The 21,097-nt window shown below is 38.7% G+C and overlaps 1 protein-coding gene across 1 annotated transcript in view; it reads left to right on the top strand.

Moving 5' to 3' along the window:
- Window positions 1-21,097, top strand: part of si:dkey-225n22.4 (collagen alpha-1(XXI) chain) — a 92,226-nt gene that overhangs the window by 12,150 nt on the left and 58,979 nt on the right. Inside the window, exons 5-18 of the mRNA XM_057824177.1 lie at window positions 1,122-1,241; window positions 3,817-3,933; window positions 4,085-4,271; window positions 4,634-4,799; window positions 4,903-5,125; window positions 13,998-14,171; window positions 14,337-14,414; window positions 14,563-14,574; window positions 14,839-14,931; window positions 15,824-15,868; window positions 16,132-16,176; window positions 16,477-16,521; window positions 16,601-16,636; window positions 17,929-17,982. Coding sequence (XP_057680160.1) covers window positions 1,122-1,241; window positions 3,817-3,933; window positions 4,085-4,271; window positions 4,634-4,799; window positions 4,903-5,125; window positions 13,998-14,171; window positions 14,337-14,414; window positions 14,563-14,574; window positions 14,839-14,931; window positions 15,824-15,868; window positions 16,132-16,176; window positions 16,477-16,521; window positions 16,601-16,636; window positions 17,929-17,982 — 1,395 coding nt within the window. The remainder of the gene's footprint in view (window positions 1-1,121; window positions 1,242-3,816; window positions 3,934-4,084; window positions 4,272-4,633; window positions 4,800-4,902; window positions 5,126-13,997; window positions 14,172-14,336; window positions 14,415-14,562; window positions 14,575-14,838; window positions 14,932-15,823; window positions 15,869-16,131; window positions 16,177-16,476; window positions 16,522-16,600; window positions 16,637-17,928; window positions 17,983-21,097) is intronic.

The following is a 21,097-nucleotide window of genomic DNA, read 5'->3' as shown; positions in this document are numbered from 1 at the left end:
CCTCTGTATACAAATTTAATTCGTTCCAGGACCTGGTTTGTAAGTCAAAATGGTCGTATGTCGAGCAGGATTTTCCCATAATAATGCATAATTCGATTAATTTGTTCAACAGCCCAAAAACCTACGCTAAATCCTTAATAAATATTGCTGGTTCAATTACAAATAGAAATTACATATAGCAAAACAAATAAATATTACATACAAATCAGATTTATAGTGTAATAATAATAAATAATAACTGTCAAAATCCTGTTCTAATGTGGCGGTTATTTTTGCATGCTGTTCCTGAGCGCACCGTGTGACTGATGACAGAGTGAGAGAGATGCTACTTTTTATGTTGTTGTTGGCGTCAGCTATGGCGGACAGTGGCGATGTTGTGTTGCATAAGTTTAAAATAAATCATAAAAAATCTGATGAAGCCGGCGGCTTCCTTGCCGATGTTACAATAATAATAATTGTCACCTTAACTTAAAAAAAATTGAGGCAAATTGAGGTCGGAGGAGGACCGTCGAAATCGGCCGTATTGTCGAGCTAGTTCACTGACACACACCACAGTCAGTTTTCTGTCATTCTATCCTAATTTCAGTGGTAAGTGTCACCTTTTTCCATTTTTCACCACCTGCACTAACCTTCTTGGGACCCGTGTTGATTTCCCCCACAAGAAAATCCACCGTGTGTCTCTTGCGCAAAAACAGTGACACTGCGACATTATAAATCATCGTATTTCGAGTGTGTCGTCATATGTCGAGACAAATGTCGAAAGGATCTTATGTTGAGGTACCACTGTATTTTCTTTATAATCTCTAATTGGCCTGTACTAGTTTTTCCAATTTATCTAGACAAATGTCGAAAGGATCTTATGTTGAGGTACCACTGTATTTTCTTTATTTAATCTCTAATTGGCCTGTACTAGTATTTCCAATTTAAATATAATGGATACAGAAATGAAAACCTTACTTTAGATTTGAAGACATGCCGTGTTTGACTTACTTCAATCATTACATTTCTAACTAAAATATTTTTTGTCAGTTTTTAGTTTGCAGTATGTGAAGCATCACTTAGATCTATAATATCGATCTCGGTCAACAGAGCGCCATTCATGTCTGGTGTGTCCACTGCAGGTGGCTGTAGTCCAGTACAGTGACACTCACCGTTTGGAGATCCCTCTGGGAAAACAACAAAGTGCTGCAGAACTCATTCAAGCTATAAGAGGCATCACTTACATGGGAGGCAACACACAGGTAAGCACAGCATATCTTTATATTTTGAATACCAATCCTCACTGTTATTTTGATGACATACAGTGCCTTGCAAAAGTATTCGGCCCCCTTGAACCTTGCCACCTTTCGCCACATTTCAGGCTTCAAACATAAAGATATGAAATTTAATTTTTTGTCAAGAATCAAAAACAAGTGGGACACAATCGTGAAGTGGAACACAATTTATTGGATAATTTAAACTTTTTTAACAAATAAAAAACTGATAAGTGGGGCGTGCAATATTATTCGGCCCCCTTGCGTTAATACTTTGTAGCGCCACCTTTTGCTCCAATTACAGCTGCAAGTCGCTTGGGGTATGTTTGTATCAGTTTTGCACATCGAGACACTGACATTCTTGCCCATTCTTCCTTGCAAAACAGCTCGAGCTCAGTGAGGTTGGATGGAGAGTGTTTGTGAACAGCAGTTTTCAGCTCTTTCCACAGATTCTCGATTGGATTCAGGTCTGGACTTTGACTTGGCCATTCTAACACCTGGATACCTTTATTTTTGAACCATTCCATTGTAGATTTGGCTTTATGTTTTGGATCATTGTCCTGTTGGAAGATAAATCTCCGTCCCAGTCTCAGGTCTTGTGCAGATACCAACAGGTTTTCTTCCAGAATGTTCCTATATTTGGCTGCATCCATCTTCCCGTCAATTTTAACCATCTTCCCTGTCCCTGCTGAAGAAAAGCAGGCCCAAACCATGATGCTGCCACCACCATGTTTGACAGTGGGGATGGTGTGTTCAGGGTGATGAGCTGTGTTGCTTTTACGCCAAACATATCGTTTTGCATTGTGGCCAAAAAGTTCAATTTTGGTTTCATCTGACCAGAGCACCTTCTTCCAGATGTTTGGTGTGTCTCCCAGGTGGCTTGTGGCAAACTTTAAACGAGACTTTTTATGGATATCTTTGAGAAATGGCTTTCTTCTTGCCACTCTTCCATAAAGGCCAGATTTGTGCAGTGTACGATTGATTGTTGTCCTATGGACAGACTCTCCCACCTCAGCTGTAGATCTCTGCAGTTCATCCAGAGTGATCATGGGCCTCTTGGCTGCATCTCTGATCAGTTTTCTCCTTGTTTGAGAAGAAAGTTTGGAAGGACGGCCGGGTCTTGGTAGATTTGCAGTGGTCTGATGCTCCTTCCATTTCAATATGATGGCTTGCACAGTGCTCCTTAAGATGTTTAAAGCTTGGGAAATCTTTTTGTATCCAAATCCGGCTTTAAACTCCTCCACAACAGTATCTCGGACCTGCCTGGTGTGTTCCTTGGTTTTCATAATGCTCTCTGCACTTTAAACAGAACCCTGAGACTATCAGAGAGCAGGTGCATTTATACGGAGACTTGATTACACACAGGTGGATTCTATTCATCATCATCGGTCATTTAGGACAACATTGGATCATTCAGAGATCCTCACTGAACTTCTGGAGTGAGTTTGCTGCACTGAAAGTAAAGGGGCCGAATAATATTGCACGCCCCACTTTTCAGTTTTTTATTTGTTAAAAAAGTTTAAATTATCCAATAAATGTTGTTCCACTTCACGATTGTGTCCCACTTGTTGTTGATTCTTGACAAAAAAATTAAATTTCATATCTTTATGTTTGAAGCCTGAAATGTGGCGAAAGGTTGCAAGATTCAAGGGGGCCGAATACTTTTGCAAGGCACTGTAGTTATATGGATGCAATACCTCTACTATCGCATTTATTTCAGTTACGAAAACGCATTCAACATTTTAGCTTTCATTTCCTGGATGGAAATGGTCCTTAAATTGAAAACAATTGACAAAATATTCACTTCTTCTGGGAGTTATTTACTATCTTCTAGGGATGTCCTGATCAGATCACGTGATCGGAAATCGGATCTTAATCGCGTGATGAGGAATGTGTTTTTAATTAATATATATATATATATATATATATATGTTTTTGTACTTCATGCTCATAAAGCACCACATCCTCTCACCCTCCCTCATGCTAAGCAGTGCGGCCAAACTGTCCAGCTTGCGTTTGGTACTTAAAGTTAACGATGATTGACAGGTTTGTAGCTTTGATCTTGCCAGAGAAGCTTGGTAGCTCTATGGTCAAAGACCCAAATGTGTCAGTCATCATTAAACTTGCATAAATGTGCTGTGGCAACTCATTGTGTAAGTGAGAGGCTTTTCTCAGCACCGTGAGCGTCAAAACGTGAGTGGATTTGAAAATACTCAATTAAGCATTTAATAAAAGCAAGCATTTTTCTACGTTATTCTTGTTTAAAAATAATTTACCTCATGAAGGCATCATGATGTGACAGTAACGTGTGGAACTTTTGTTTTAAAAAAAATAAAATAAAAAATTGGGGGGGTATCGGATCGGGACTCTGTATCTGCAGATTCTCAAAATCAGGTGACTCAGACTCTGACTCGGGTGCAAAAATATGTGATCGGGACATCCCTACTATCTGCATTTGGTAGTGCAAGTCCTTACTCAGTCATGACACGTGCATATTTATTATTAACAAAATTATAGGCTACATGGTGTTGAGCTGTTCTGAAATTAAATGCCTGTTTTGTAGACTGGCAGAGCCATTAAGTTTGCTGTGGACCATGTTTTCGCCACATCCCAGCGAGCCAGCCAAGTCAAGAACCGCATTGCTGTTGTGGTTACAGATGGCAAATCCCAAGATGACGTAGTAAATATTTGTATCATTTGAATGACACAATGAATGTAATTCTTCAACATATGCCTTCAAAACCACACTATAATGACGATGTCTATAACATGATTCTTCCTACTTGTCACCACATGCTGCTTTCTAACAATAGTATTTTTTTTCTCATTAGATGGATGCCAGTATAGAGGCAAAAGCTCAAGGCATTACCGTGTTTGCAGTTGGAGTCGGTAATGAGATCACAAATTCGGAGCTTATATCTATTGCAAACAAACCAGCTTCCACCTATGTGCTGTATGCTGAAGATTACACCACCATTGATCGTATTCGAGACTCTATGGAGCAGAAACTCTGTGAAGGTAAGCATGTTGCAAATTTTTGACTTTTTTCTTCCTACCTACTTATTAGCGATTGCATGGTTTTAATCGAGTAATATAGAATACGTGTTCGAAATTTTTTACACTATTTGCTGTTTTGGTCCAATAACACAAGCATACAAATGAAATGACTTAGGAGAGGTCCCAATGCATTACTTTCTAATCTTCTGAAAAATAACTGCACATATTTGATTCGAATAAAACAGACACCAATGCTGTTGTAATTCACTATATATTTGAATATAAAGTGAAAACATATTAAGGACTCATTGCCCTGGGTATCAACAAAATGGGTTTTCTGACCATCTCATGGCTGTCTAACTGAATTTCCATATTTATTCTAGAATCTGTGTGTCCCACAAGAATACCAGTGGCATCTCGAGATGAAAAAGGCTTTGAGCTAATGGTGGGCATGAATATTGAGAAAAAAGCAAAGAAAATTCCTGGCTCCCTAGTGTCCGAGAATGCCTATGTCCTTACTACCGCAAATGATATTACTGAGAACACCAGGTATTTTGTTGTTGGAATACTGTAGGTTACTGCCATTGTAATACATTTTCATTTATGTTAATTACAACCTAATTGTTTGATTACTGATACCTTTTTCTGCTAGAGAAATTTTCCCAGAAGGCCTTCCACCATCTTACGTATTTGTAGCCACTATTCGTCTAAAGGGGATTGCTCAAAGCTTGACCTTTGACCTCTGGAGAGTGCTATCTAAGGACAGAAAGATCCAGGCTGCAGTGACGCTAAACGGAAAGGACAAAACTGTCACCTTTACCACGACTAAAATACCAAACAAGGAGCAGCAGATTGTCTTCAGTATGGGATTTGAGGTGAGTGGTATTAATTTGCAGAGCTGGCAAAATTACTCAGATACAGTGGTATGAAAAAGTATCAAAACCTTTTGGAATTTCTCACATTTCTGCATAAAATCACAATCAAATGTGATCTGATCTTTGTCAAAATCACTGCTGCTTTAACTAAAACCACCCAAACATTATTTTTTTCCATTTTTAATGAGTATAGTATGCAAAAAAAACACAAATAAGGGAAAAATAAGTAAGTGAAGCATCACATTTAATATCGGTCAGATTCCTTGGCTGTCTGGCATGAATCGCTGTCTTTAGGTCATGCCAAAGCATCTCAATGGGGTTCAAGTCTGGACTTTGACTTGGCCACTCCAGAACATGTGTTTTGTTCTTCTGAAACCATTCTGAAGTTGATTTACCTCTGTGTTTTGGATCATTGTCTTGTTGCAGCATCCATCCATCCATCCTTTTTTTTTTTTTTTTTTTTTTTAAAGCTTCAACTGTATGATAGACGGCCTCACCTTTTCCTGCAAAACATCCTGATAAACTTTTAAATTCATTCTTCCATTAATGATTGTGAGTTGTCCAGGCCCTGAAGCAGCAAAACAGCCCTAAATCATGATGCTCCTCCACCATGCTTCACGGTGGGGATGAGGTGTAGATGTTGTCGAACTGTTCATTTTTTCTCTGCACATGACGTTGTGTGTTGTGTTACGACAATGTTTTTTTTTTTTTTTAGACAGCAGTGGAGTCCTCCCATGAACACCATTCTTGGCCATAGTTTTATATATACTAGTAGTTGATGTATGCAGAGAGATATTGAACTGTGCCAGTGATTTCTAAAGGTCTTTAGCAGACCCTCTAGAGTTTTTATTTTATTTTATTTTTTTTATTTTTAAAACCTCTCTGAGTATTTTGTGCTGAACTCTTGGCACCATCTTTGGTGGACGGCCACTCCTTTGGAGAGAAGCAACAGTGCCAAACTCTCCATTTGTAGACAACTTCTCTGACTGTCGATTGATGAACATCCAGACTTTTAGAGATGGTTTTGTATCCTTTACCAGCTTTATACAAATCAACAATCCCTTGATCACAGGTCTTCAGACAGCTCTTTTGACCGAGCTATGATGCACATCAGACAATGCTTCTCATCAGGACAGTTCTTACCAGGTGTGTGTTTTATTGTGAGCAGGGCAGCTTTAAACGACTCATCAGTGATTGGGCGCACACCTGACTTAAATTGTTTGATTAAAAATTGGTTTCAATTGCTCTTTCAGGCCATGTCCACATGTAGCAGGGTATTTGGCAAAAAGATATTTTTCTACGATTTGACCTATCATCCACACGCGCACGCAGATTTAAACCAGGGTTCTTAAAAACGACGGGGAAGGTGAAGATTTGCGAATTCTGCATTTGTGGCTCCATCATGTGGACACTGATAACCGAAGATTTACGTCACTGGCTGCGACAAATTTTGTCCTCACGTCACGCATGAGACCAATTTGTACATTTGGAGTATATTAAAATAGGTGCCTTTTTGCTTCCATTTTTTTTTTTTTTTTTTTACAAACTCTTGCTGTGCTTCTTATTGAATAATGGGTATTTTGGACAATTATTTTATTGTTTTGAATGTACTTAAAAATGAAAAGTGGTTGGCTGTGGAAGTATGTTTTTTTTCTACACAAACGTGCAGGTGTGGACGCAATTATTTTTCACGGACGTATTAGGGCAGAATCCTCGTTTTTAAAAAAAACCCTGTTACGTGTGGACATGGCCCAAGACTCCTTAGGCAGAGGGTCCACTTACTTATTTTTTCCCCCTTCTGTCATTGTTTGCATGCTATCCTCATTATAAAATGAAAACTTACTGTATAAATGTTTGGGTGGTTTTAGTTAAAGCAGACAATGTTTTTACATCTGTGTGATTGTGACAAAGATCATATCACATTTGATGATTTTTTGCAGAAATGTGAGAAATTCCAAAAGGTTCAGATACTTTTTCATACCCCTGTAAACCTGCTGTAGAAAATAAGATTATCATTAATAAGGTCAGCATCAGATTTCATTTGCAATGCTTATAAATGTCCAAGTCAACATGGAAAAATTGGGAACTAAGTAGTTGAATGAGGTATACTCAAGAGCACTAATGTGAAAGCACCTTAAATCTTAAATTATGACCTTCTTATAAGGATGCATTGTTCTGCTGGAACCTGGAAAGGACAAATTATCTTAAAAGGCACCTTTGGCTTGCCAAAATATTGTTTGTTAACCAGTAAAAGTACTTGTAGATTAAACAAAAGTATTTATTTTAATGAATCACTGAGGATGAAATCGGAAGGATGCCAGAGGAGGGCTTAAAGAAAATCTTTCCGAATCTCAACCACTACATTTACCAAGTGGAAACTAGTGGTGGATGTGTCAAACCTGGAACATGTGCCTATGTTTCCGTGGCAGTTTGAGGTAATAACATACTGTATCCTGTCAGGCATCAGCCAGGTTATTTTTTCCAAACGCACACTTCTCCTCCATTTTAACTCACCTAGACCGTGGCATGGCACATTGAACAGGGTTTCAATTATGTTTTTTTCCCCTTTTTTTATTTATTTGGATGTAGCAAGGTAGTAGCCTGTAATTTGTCATTTCGAAAAGCTTGGCTATGGCTCAGCAAATCTGAAACAATACCTGTTCTGTTCTCAATTTCTTTGTTGATAGTTTAGCATTTAACAAAGGACAGTCGGAGAGAAAAAAAGATGGACCATGGGGTCTTTTATCAAATATTCCACTGTATTTATAAAGTTTGAATGAATACACTAGCCCAGCAGAATACAGATTGTGCCTCAATTCACATTTTGTTCTGTCATGCTTGAACAGTTGCTCTGTATATGACCTGCACCTCTGAGGTGCAAGGAAGCCCGACTGACAAAAGCTTGCGTGTGTAATTTACTCTGTTCCCTGAATTGCATCTGTCTTCTCCCATCTTGGGGAGCAGGTGGTACAGCGAGAGGTGTTTGATCATTTTTGTATATGAATAAATTTAATGCTTAGCCCAAGTTCTTCACAAAAAGGCAGACAATTATTCTATGAAATCCATTTACAGTTGAATTAAATTCTGTCTAATGACAATAACACTCTACATTATTTGAAGCAAATTGCCACCATATACAATTTTTCAAGACAAAGTCGCGATAAGTGTAAAAATACAACCAACTCCTAAAATTGTTTAGTATTGCCTATATTTACAGTTTAGGATGCTGTATACAGGTAGTGCCCGGGTTACGAAAATTTTTCGTTCCTACGATGGCAATGTAACCCGAATTTCCGCGTAAGTCTGAATGAACCCTTTCAGTACCCCTAAATAGCCCCTAAATCTCAAAATAACTATCTAAAAGCATGTATTATACGTCATATTAATGAAAAAAAGGGAAAAAAATGATACTGTACTTACCATCAATGCTAATGGATGGTGAAAAAAGGTATACTGGGAATGCTAGGTTGTTCACAAGTGGAGTGTTAGAAATTTAATGTATAAAATGGCAAACAGTATTACTTACGTCAATACTCTATCAATTAATACTTTTGTCGTGTTCGTTTACCCAGAACAGGAGTATACTAATAATTAAATGCCAATCTGAATAAAGAAGATTCACAGACCTGAAGTTGCAATTTGATCCGCTATAGACCCTACTCACATGACGTCACAACCACACCCCCGCGCCATATTGTCCGTCAACTCGTTGTGTTGACGCATAACCGCTACGTAAATTCCTCCTATTATGCCGTGTTATTCTGCTCGTTAACATTAATAATCAAAATGGTAAAGGCGTGTGTGGCGTTCGGTTGCAATAACAGAGAAGATAGACGGAGAGACTTGAAGTTCTACCGTATTCCGAGAGACCCGTAGAGGAGAGCGAGATGGACTGCTGCAATTCGACGAGAAAACTGGGCTCCAAACGATTACCACAGATTATGTTGTAGTCATTTTATATCTGGTAAGATGCATTTAATATATATTTAGAGGGTTTGGGGCTGAAAACCACAATTAAGATCATTGCTAGGCTAATCGCCGACAACATACACTCAGACATTGTGAATGAACTACCTGAAAATATATAAATATAAGGGGATAATAAGACAGTTGTCATACAATTAATTTACAATTTAACTATTGAGGTCAAAAGCCAAAAAATAAATTCAACTAGGGACAATCTGGAGTAGTGCTATCGCACTTCATATTTATTACATATTATATATGTATGTAGTCAGAGTGCTATCGCTAAACCATATAAACATTAAAAGCCCTAGCTCCATTGACAAATGACATGAAATACATTAGACTTGACAGTGGATGTTAGCAAGAACAAAAGATTTTGAATTGAAAATTTCGTAACTCACCTTCCCGAGCACAAGATAGATTCCTGCCGAATTTTCGTGGACGAGGACCTGTTTCACCAACCAGCAACGAAGTATTTATAAGCCCCCAAGCTCTTAAAGTTTTTCAAACTTTGGTGAGAATAGGCTGATTTTGTGTGGACAAGATAGTTGTAAATATCAGGGTAGCAGATGTCAGGCAGAGATGGCGAAGACAGCGGGTCGAAAAACATCGATTTAGGCATCAAATATGGATCTGGCGAATGGATAAACTGAAGCTTTTCCACACAACGCCTTTTATGCAACGCATCCAATGAGTTTACAGCGTCAGATAACACCGGGGCTTCCATGGATTGCTCTATAAATTGCACGACTAATTGAAACCATTGAGAATAGGGCTAAAAAATGACGGACAATATGGCGGCCGGATACAGCGGCACGTCATTTTGTGACGTAGGTAGGTAGGGTCTATACTGATTCCAAATATAAAACAATCGACAGTTACAGATATTTGGCTGATAGTTCTCTTACCCCGTATAATAACAGAAAAGCAGAAGTATCAGTAAAGTTCTACAGCCAGGCACATTCCTTATATACTCCATTAAACAAAATTAGCATACTAAGAACATGGGGTGATTTGATGTCGAGATGACGTGGAGAGGATGTGTCCAGACAAGAAGGCCTTTTGCGCACCTCTGGCCTAGACACCTATGTCAGCCTTTAGCGCAATCTGTGACGCTCTGTGAACTTACAGCGCTTCCGCCAAACAATGCGTATTTACCCTTGTGTTATGTTTAACCAGGTGAGTGGCCCACTTATAGGGAAGTAAATAATGAAGAAGTATTGAAACGTCACTAGTTTCCCTGTGAAGGCAAAACAGGGCGCCTTCCCATGAGACCAGCGTTGACTATTCTACAGCTTTAACATTAACAAGAAAGGGCCTTTAAGGTACTTTTACTTGTAGACAAAAAGACAGCGTAATAAGAATAACTGAGAATAAATGTGGTTACATACAGCGCAATTTTCCTAACTCTAACAGGAGACACAAGAGTTCTTGTTTCACTGATGTTTACAGTAGTTTTACTTTTAAACCCACGGACACAACATAGAACACTTTGGCCTGTGAGTGAGCATACGGGTAAATCGATGTGGCTGACGAACCTCAGTTAAAGCTTGGTTTCAGCAACTTAGATGAAGTTGAGCTACTTATGCTACACCGTTGCTTGCTGCATCGGACTCTACTTCCTTAGTAGAAAACAGAAAGCGACCTGATTGGGTGTGCGCTCACTGAAATTAAATTTATAAATTTTATCACTTCTATTTAACTTGGAAACAATTTATTCTTAACAATCTCGTCCCAAGAATTGTACAATGACGACAGGAAAACAAAGACAATGGATGCAAAAAAAAAAGTTGCGCATCATGTAAATTTTCAATTAACCTTAGTGGGACATCTCTTATTGGCGTAACAAATATTTGCAAGGAAATTAACAGCTGTTGCACTGAGAAAAATACAGTGCTTAAACACACACTCTACACTGTAACGCGACAAAAAAAAAAAAAAAAACAACAACAACAAAAAAAAAGACCGGAGACAAAATAGCGGACAAGACTCCGGCGTTGTAAAGTCGAAATTACGTAAATTGGTTACGTCGTAACCTGGGAATTACCTGAATTTGACTGACTGGCTTTGTCCATACGGGGAGATCGAGATTCAGCCACCCTCCCCGGTGGCCAAAAACTGTCATTGCATGTAATTGACTTTCCTATGAATTAATTTAAAAGGGATGTTCAGGATTTTTTGACATTAGGTTTAATCTCTGAGTTAGCGGGGGTTTAATTATTCGGTTGAGTTTATTCAAACAAGTTCTGTGCAGTTTGTTATTTGTTCGCTTCCGGGCTCTGGAGTGGCTAAGCTAGCGCGAGTCCATGGTGCCTGCTTAGCATGCCAATGAAAAACAGCATATGCACACATGAGACTCACTGATGACCCATGCAATCAATAGTGTTGGCTATGTTTTTAGGATAAAGTTATTAAAACTTAACATTGCATGTCAATAATTGTAATATGAACATTTGTAATCTAGCAGCTGTACAGGGAACAGGCTGTCTTGGCAAGCAGGGCGGAGTGATAACACTTTGGTTTTTTTCACCGCAGATTTTTTTTTTCGTGGGAACAAAAAGGGACTCCCCAGCAGATTGAGCATGAGTGGCCAAAACACTCCTCTCTGAGCACGAGTGGCCAAAGCACTCCTCTCTATTGTGGTCGCATTATGCATTTAGAAAAAATAGTTCTGCAGAATGAAATGAATTATGGCAGTTTGGTGTGACATTGTTTTGGCCGCTTGGGTATCTCGAACAACGATCTGCATTTTGAATTTATTTGACTATGTTACATCGATTAATATCGTTCCTTATTGGCATGCTCAGCAGACACCATTGACTCGTGCTGGCTTGGCCACACCGGAGCCTTTAAACTAAAAAATAACTATCAAACTGCACAGAATCTGTCGAAATCAACTCCAACTAATTAAACCCCCGCTAACTCAAAAATTAAGACTAATTAAAAAAATTCAGAACTTCTCCTTCATAATAAAGACCCAGCCGTTAAAATGTTGTCCATACAAGTTGTAAAGCAATTAAAAAAATAAATAAATAAATAAATGAACAATTATCCTACAAAATATTTCATAATGGGACAAAATTATTTTTCCAGTAATCATGTGACAAGCACCTTAGAGAGGGTGTTTTGCTTTGATTAGCCAAAACTACATACAGTGGGGCAAATAAGTATTTAGTCACCACCAATCGTGCAGGTTCTCCTACTTGAAAAGATTAGAGAGGCCTGTAATTGTCAACATGGGTAAACCTCAACCATGAGAGACAGAATGTGTGTGTGTGTGTGTGGGGGGGGGGTCACATTGTTTGATTTTTATAGAATTTATTTTCAAATTACAGTGGAAAATAACTATTTGATCACCTACAAACAAGCAAGATTTCTGGGTGTCAAATAAGTCTAACTTCTTCTAACGAGGTCTAACGAGGCTCCACTCGTTACCTGTATTAATGGCACCTGTTTTAACTCATTATCGATATAAAAGCCACCTGTCCACAACCCTCAGTCACTCCAAACTCCACTATGGCAAAGACCAAAGAGCTGTCGACGGACACCTGAGACAAAATTGTAGACCTGCACCAGGCTGGGAAGACTGAATCTGCAATTGGTAAAACGCTTGGTGTAAAGAAATCAACTGTGGGAGCAATTATTAGAAAATGGAAGAAATACAAGACCACTGATAATCTCCATCGATCTGGGGCTCCATGCAAGATCTCACCCTGTGGCGTCAAAATGATATCAAGAACGGTGAGCAAAAATCACAGAACCACACAGGGGGACCTAGTGAATGACCTACAGAGAGCTGGGACCACAGTAACAAAGGCTACTATCAGTAACACAATGTGCCGCCATGGACTCAAATCCTGCACTGCCAAACGTGTCCCACTGCTGAAGGAAGTATACGTCCAGGCCCGTCTGTGGTTCGCTAGAGAGCATTTGGATGATCCAGAAGAGGACTGGGAGAATGTGTTATGGTCAGATGAAACCAAAATAGAACTTTTTGGTCGAAACACAGGTTCTCGTGTTTGGAGGAGAAAGAATACTGAAATGCATCCGAAGAACACCATACCCACTGTGAAGCATGGGGGTGGAAACATCATGCTATGGGGCTGTTTTTCTGCAAAGGGACCAGGACGACTGATATGTGTAAAGGAAAGAATGAATGGGGCCATATATCGAGAGATTTTGAAAATCTCCATCAGCAAGGGCATTGAAGATGAGACGTGACTGGGTCTTTCAGCATGACAATGAACCCAAACACACAGCCAGGGCAACAAAGGAGTGGCTTCGTAAGAAGCATTTCAAGGTCCTGGAGTGGCCTAGCCAGTCTCCAGATCTCAACCCAATAGAAAATCTGTGGAGGGAGTTGAAAGTCCGTGTTGCCCGACGACAGCCCCAAAACATCACTGCTCTAGAGGAGATATGCACGGAGGAATGGACCAAAATGCCAGCAACAATGTGTGAAAAGCTTGTGAAGAGTTACAGAAAATGTTTGGCCTCTGTAATTGCCAACAAAGGGTGCATAACAAAGTATTGAGATGAACTTTTGGTATTGACCGAATACTTATTTTCCACCATGATTTGCAAATAAATTCTTTAAAAATCAATGTCATTTTCAGTTTTTTTTTTCCACATTCTTTCTCTCATGCTTGAGGTTTACCCATGTTGACAATTACAGGCCTCACTGATATTTTCAAGTGGAAAGCTATATATGTATATACAGTATATCGTAAATTAATTTTATTGCTGACACTGCATTTTGGGCTCATCAATATGTTTTGCTCTCCCCTCCCACAAAAGTCAAACTCCGCCAATGGCTTTGATTTAGCGACGATCCAAAATTATCCACTTGTGCAGTAATCGTTGTCAATAGTTACAGAACTTTGAAGTAATTTTTTGTACCTTCTATTAGGATCTATATGATGGGATGTGGCATCAGCTTAAACTCCTAGTAAGACCTAGCCAAGTTACCAGCTTCCTTGATGATCAACGACTTGAGGAAATCACACCGGAGCCAATGGAGCCCATTTACATCAATGGGAAGACACAGGTGGCAAAGAGGCGTGGAATAGATGTCACCGTCCCTGTAAGTGCACTGCATAATGTTGAATCACTGTTGGTAAAATGAATGAATGTTATCCTTTGCATTATGTAGTGAATGGCCACTATACGTATAGACCATGCTGTCACAAAGTAAATCTACGGTTGAGGATGTACCTTTTTAATGAAATTAACGCTGTCTCTCTGCTAGTTGCAAATCCAGAAACTGCGTCTGTACTGTGATCCTCTTCAGAGTGAGAGAGAGACAGCTTGTGAGATCTTCTATGTGGTAAAACCTTTAACTTAATTGTATGGTAATACAATTGTATGGACTTACTGTATATGTGAATATAAATCCAAATCCATGCAGTATGTCTTTATTCATGCTGAATGCTACTAACTATCCTCTTTTGTTCTCTTTTACTTATGGTTCACAGGATGATGAAAGGGTAAGTGAAATTATATGAATCATTGCCATCCCAAATGTGTGCAATCAGTGCTTCCAAATTCAGTAAGATTTCTAAAGAACAATACGTTAGCTGTTCTATGTGTAAAACTACAAATCAAAGGACTTTCATTTGGGATTATGATAAATGAATGACGGAGAATTTAAAGTATGACTTTCTCAAAATTAGGGCCTGCTGTACATGAAAATTTATGTAAATGTTTGGCCCTGTTTACAATCATTCAAAACACTTATACTGTTTTGTCAGTGTCCTCTGGATCGAAAAGCCACGATTGCAGAAGTTGAAGGCTCCAATGGTGTCGTTGGACCTCCTGGGCAGCGTGGCCCGCCAGGACTCATGGTAAAAATGCTCATACACCTTGAAAATTGTACTCCGTTCAATTAACATTTTCCTTGGGCTTATTTCAATCTGGTCGTTATTGGACACATTCATCATTTGCACTTAAAAGAGGAAGGTTGCAGTTATCACTGCAAACATGATTCAGACCAAATCTATTTTGTGGCTTTTTTTTGTTAGTTTACCAACCAGCCAGAATCGACAACACCAAATTTATGACAACCAAGTGAGCAGTTTCTCAATTCCTGTTGCGTCCGAAATAGAATAATCTCAAGAAAGTGAATGAATGTACAGAATGATCCCATTAGCGGCTGTGCTAACCGTCCTGATAAAAGGGAGGAACATGTTTGCGGTTGCAGGATACCACAACCAGATAGCACTAATGATTACCACCCTCTTTTTAACTTTCTCTACAGATTTTAAAGTGAAGCTGCGGCCGGCTTATTGCAGCTGTTGTTATCGCCCATTTGATGTTGAGACCTCTAAATAGTGATTTGATATTTGTCCTTCTGGGAAACAGCAGATGTTGTATGCAGTTTGGTGCATTGCTTTGCTATTTTGAATACTGTTGGTACTTGTTATTTATTTTAATAGGCGCGCCACCGCATCCACAGCTCAGTTTAATTATTATGTCACTTGACTATAATATATAAATATATTATAATAATAATTGTATGGTATATTAATAAATGAATTATGAACATGTATTCATTATTTATACATTATGCATGCATTAATATACAAAGTCAAAGACAAAACTTATAAATTCTTAAGAAAATTATCTTTTTCACTCCTATGGTTTTTTTTACTGTTTTTTGTGTGTGTGCATATTTATCATACAATTCTGGATTATGCCTATTTTTAATTTTTATTTTTTTTATTTTTATTTTCTCAGGGCGAGAAAGGGGAAGCAGGACCACCCGGAGCTGATGGTAAGCCTGTGAGTACTCCGTTAATTTATATCTGTATTTTGTGATACATTATAATTACGCGAATTTTGTTCCAGATGTATATTTCTCAATGTGTGTTCCATAATCCAATGGAAAACACTGAACCTTAGTCATTCCCATTTACTATGAAAACGAATCAGGCATGTGATTTAAAAATGTATCTATGAACATTCAAAAGTGTCCATAATTATTTTATTATTATTATTTATTAATTTATTTATGTCCCCCCCCCCCCCCCCCCATTTTCTCTTAGGGTGAAACAGGAAATCCTGGCCCTCCTGGATTGATGGGGAAGAAGGTAAGTTTTTGTCCAGAAAATTGGGAGTTCATTGTTGGTTGCTTGTTAGTTTCTGCTCTTATCAATGCTCAGTATTATATATTTAGAACAAAGTACCTAATGCATACACAGGTTAGTCTTACGTTCAAGCATTTATTAATTTATTTTACTCCGTAGTTTTTTTTTCTCCTAAAATGTAAAAGTGTATTTACAAAATGATCAATTTTCTTTTTTTGTGGAATGTTGACTGTGTAATCTGTTTCGAATTGGGGTTATCATATTTTTAAATGGAATTAACGATTTCTATTCTTGGTTCTGCAGGGGAACGATGGCTTACCAGGACCAAGAGGACTGCCTGGAATCAAGGTAAGTCTCTAAAGAAGCAGATGAACGAATGTTGGATTCTGCTGATAATATCATTGTTAATAAACCTGTCCCTAACCAGGGTGACAGCGGGACGACTGGATTCTCTGGACCTCAGGTAATTCTTGATAATGATGTTCTATTATTTTTGGACATGTTCATAATTAATTCAAGGAAACACTTTAAAGGTACAAGTAATTCTGATTAATTTAAACATAGCGTAGCAGGTTTTTACTATAGCGAAGGTGACATTGTAGCTTTTAAGGGACATCATACGAACCCAAAAAGTCTCTTGCACCCATGCTCCAAACCCAATAGGAAATCGGGTATTTTGGATTGAAGAATAAAAAACACGCAATTTTATTCCATAAAAAGCGTGCATGTTTGAGACCATTGCGCCTAATTAGTTAGTTGGATCCTCCCCAAAATTGGTTAGACTGTTCTTGAGACATATGAGGTATTAAGTTATATGGTGAGTTTTCATTCACGGGCCTGACCTGGGTGGGGTACCAAAGTCGGTCAAATGACTAATAACATCCTGATGCAAGGCGAAATCTTTTTCATGTCTGGCATGCATGTGTTCAGGTATCTATTGAAAAATAGTTTTCGTTGAAGCGGTGGGGTCAAAATCTTCTTCTTCATGGCAAATGAAAATGGACAATTTGAAGGCCTGAACATGCTCAAAAACTCACCAAAATTTGCACATATATGCAGCATTGCATAAATTTAGATAATTTTGCAACGTTGCGAAAAAATTTTAACCAAAGGACTCTGTGGCGCCCCGTTAAAATTTTCAAAAAGGCCTCTCCATTTAGGTTTTTCCAATGTAGAGCGATGAAATTTGGGGAGTCGATACTTTAAGCATAAGTGCTCCAAAAAGTCTCTTGCACCCATGTTTCAAACCCAACAAAAAATGGTGTATTTTCATTCTCCTTCTTCATGGCAAATGAAAATGGCCAATTTGAAGGCTTGAACATGCTCGAAAACTCACCAAATTTTGCACATCCATACGGTGAGCGATGAAATTTGGGGAGTCAATACGTTGTGCGAGGGCCCGTTCAGTCCTGCTTGCAGGGCTAGTTATTATTATCCTTTTATTACCAAATGTACTATCACATTTGATACACCTAAAATTTCACAATTTTGAGACTAATTCAGAATTTTGACATTTCTTTTTGGGAAAAAAAATGATGTATGCAAGTCAACACATGCATGTGCAAGTTCTATGAGAACAAAAAAACAGAATTTAGCAAAGGCTACAGATATTAAAGCACCTATCACACATATTCATTTAGACTTTTTACAAATTAGGGGAAAAAAAAGGTTTTATTAGGACCTTATTTTTCAAATTTTGGGATTCTCTGATAATTGCTTCATTTTGCAGGTATTTAAGTGTTATTTTTTGTACAGGGTCTTCCTGGAGAGAGGGGTGAGCCAGGACCTCCAGGAGAGGCAGGACTAAAGGTAGGATATATTATGGTATAGTGATTATTTACTACAAACACAAAGAGTATACACTAACAAGAAAAGGGGAAAACAGTTTAAAATACTTGAACGTTACACCAGATTTAGCTGGCCAGACAGTGTGTATTTGCGTGTGTTTTCTTCTATCACAACACAGTTGGTGGTATTGACTTTGTGGTATTTGAAGTGCGAACAAGAACAAGATAATTACTATAATGTTGTGTTCGGCTGCAACATTTCCACACAGAATGTCTATCCAGGTGGAACCGGGACTCATCATGATCATGCATCAGTAGACTGGTTGAGACCACCATGATTAAAGGTCAGAATTATTGAGGATAAAAGGAAAGAAAAAGCATCATTCACGGCCCTTCAGCTAGAGACACAATGATGACAGAGCATCATTTTCTAATAGCTGCTTTGAGGCACATGCAATACACATAACACAACCATGGGAGCAATGTGTAACTGAATTTAGCTCAACTTAATGGCATTGGGTAGTAGGGAGGGTTGTGTTGTGTGCCAAGGGATGCCAAAAGTTTGACCCATACACATGTCATCAATCTTAATAGTTCCCTCACTGAAACTAAACTACACACATTATGTGCAACTTGAAAACAGCAAGTGACGAAACCAGGGCACAGGAGGCATCTGGGAACACACCCACTTGTTACATGTGTTCACCGCTATTTTCAGCTTTCTCTTAACTCCTTTGAGTGTTCCACCACTCTGACTTGCAGCTTAAGCCTACTCAGTAATTTGGAACTCTTCCTGCTGTCATAATAAACCATTTCCCCCCTCTGGAATCTGGAAGTGTTTTGACCGAAAAGTTGGTGTAGCCCAGAGCTGAAAGCAAGGGTGTAGGTTTGCATAGGGACGGTAAGGACATGACACTACCAACTTTTCAGGATGCTCAAATTGTCCCCACCAACTTTTAAGCAACCTTTATTTGCATTATATAATAAGCCTGAACGATATATCGTTTAAACATCGCCATAGCGATGTGCGCATGCGCGATAGTCCCATCGCAAGGACGTGCGATAGTTTAAAAAAAAAAAAAATTCCAATCCACAAGCCTTTGCTATGCTTCATTTGCTCGCACAGCCTCACTCACCCCCTCTCCCAGCTCTGTCACTGCAGCACTTGCTTATTAAAGTTAACGATGTCTTTGATCTTGCCAAAGAAACGACTTCACACGGGCAGCAATCTGTCAATCATTGTTTAACTTGTTAAACAGTTTCTGCAAGTAGCGCAGGCTGGAATGAATGTGTGTGTGGGGTGTGCGTGCGTGTGTGTGTGTGGAGACGTTCGAGACTTATAAAATAAACCCCAGAAGTGATCATGAGGAGTTTGTAATTTCGATGTCACTCCAAGAGTCACAGCCAAGTTAGGTAAACAGAAGCATTTAATAGAGCCAAGCATTTTTCTACTACCATACTTTATTCTTGTTTAAAAATGATTCGGTGGGACATTTATGTTTACAACTCATCATAATTCTTACACTTAAAGTGCTTAAAAGCCATTTATTAAAATAAATAATAATATATATATATATATATATATATATATATATATATACAGGGTGACCCAAAAAAAGTTTACACTCAGTTGACTGCTTGTTTAAAAGCCATTGAAACATATCTAAATAGGTTTTCATGCTTAAGTGATTCATTAAGGTCACTCAATGCAGCTGGTAATCTCTCGTCTCTACAATTCCTGTGCTTCTGCTAAAAATGAAGAAAACTTTAGTTGTACCTGAATTGCTGCGTGCCGGTCTGACACCTACAGAGATTGCAGCTAATCTGAGAATATCCAGATGTGCAGTCTACAAAGTTAAAAAGAAGCTGAAAGATACTGGAACAGCTTCACGAAAACCTGGGTCTGGAAGTGCCGATCTGTGCGGACCAAAAAGTTGATTGACAAGGTGATATGTGGCCACCCCAGAGTCCAGATCTCAATCCCCTGGATTATAGCATATGGGCAACTGTGGAGGACAGTGCCTGTAAGAAGCCACAAACTTGTGTGGCAGCCTTGGAGAGGTCCATTGTTAGATCTTGGGAAAAGATGACAGCATCCTACATAAAGAAGACCTGTCAAGTGTTCCGCAGGAGCCTGGAGGCTGTTGTGACACTTAAGGGAGGACACATTGAAAAATAGAGTGTACTGTACATGTTCTTTACAATAATGTATAATTTGTGATTAAATTCTAATTCTAAGATGAATAAACATGGCATTTAAGTTGTATTATGGCAGTGTAAACTTTTTTTTGGGTCACCCTGTATATATATATACTGTATATGTATATACATTTTAATAAATCATACTTTGGGGAAAAAAAGTGTGAAAAAAACATGTCTTATATGTATCTCTTTCCAATGCTAAATCTGAAAAAATACATTGAGCATACACACAAATAGAAAAAAAATTTGGGGAGGGCGGGGGGCTGCGCTACTTCGCGGTTTTTCACTTATCGCGGCGGGTTCTGGTCCCCATTAACCACGAAAAACGATGGAATACTGTACACTGTGGTCATGGTGAGTCATCAAAAGTCTTTCCAAACAGCTATTCAAGTCATCTAGTGATTTTTTTTTTTTTAAATATATATATATTTTTTTTTAATCTTGCAATATATCGCAAACCCCCAAAAAATCGCAGCAATAGTTTTATCCAATATTGTTCAGGCCTATTATATAATGAGTTCAGTTATATTGGTAATTTATATTGGTAATTTAGATTGTTTTCCCATATGTTGCTATGTTCCACACAGACACACACGCACTCACACAGCCCCGACAGGTTAACATCGACAAGATGGCGGATTCTCCGCCCCCTTCAAAGAGGAGGGATATTAGTTTTTTCCCGGCCAGGACAGCCACTGTAAGTAATGTAAAAAGACATCAATGTAGTGGAGCTGGGGGAATTGCCTCTAATTTTGCTACTGAAAGGCCGACCTGCATCAGAGTTAGCATAACATTAAACTGTGTGAACTTGCTAACCTGCAAAATTACTCCAGTCAGGCCAACCTCAACAAGGAACGACGAAGTCAAGCTAGCCGTCCCTCATCTGGTTTGCGTTATATGCATTACGGTAATGCAATGCGGCGGCTTCAGAGTGT

Source organism: Corythoichthys intestinalis, chromosome 20, assembly GCF_030265065.1.
Source record: "Corythoichthys intestinalis isolate RoL2023-P3 chromosome 20, ASM3026506v1, whole genome shotgun sequence".
In the NCBI taxonomy this organism is placed as follows: domain Eukaryota; kingdom Metazoa; phylum Chordata; class Actinopteri; order Syngnathiformes; family Syngnathidae; genus Corythoichthys; species Corythoichthys intestinalis.
The sequence above is the reverse complement of the archived record's forward strand: the minus strand, read 5'-3'. Positions and strand labels throughout refer to the sequence as shown.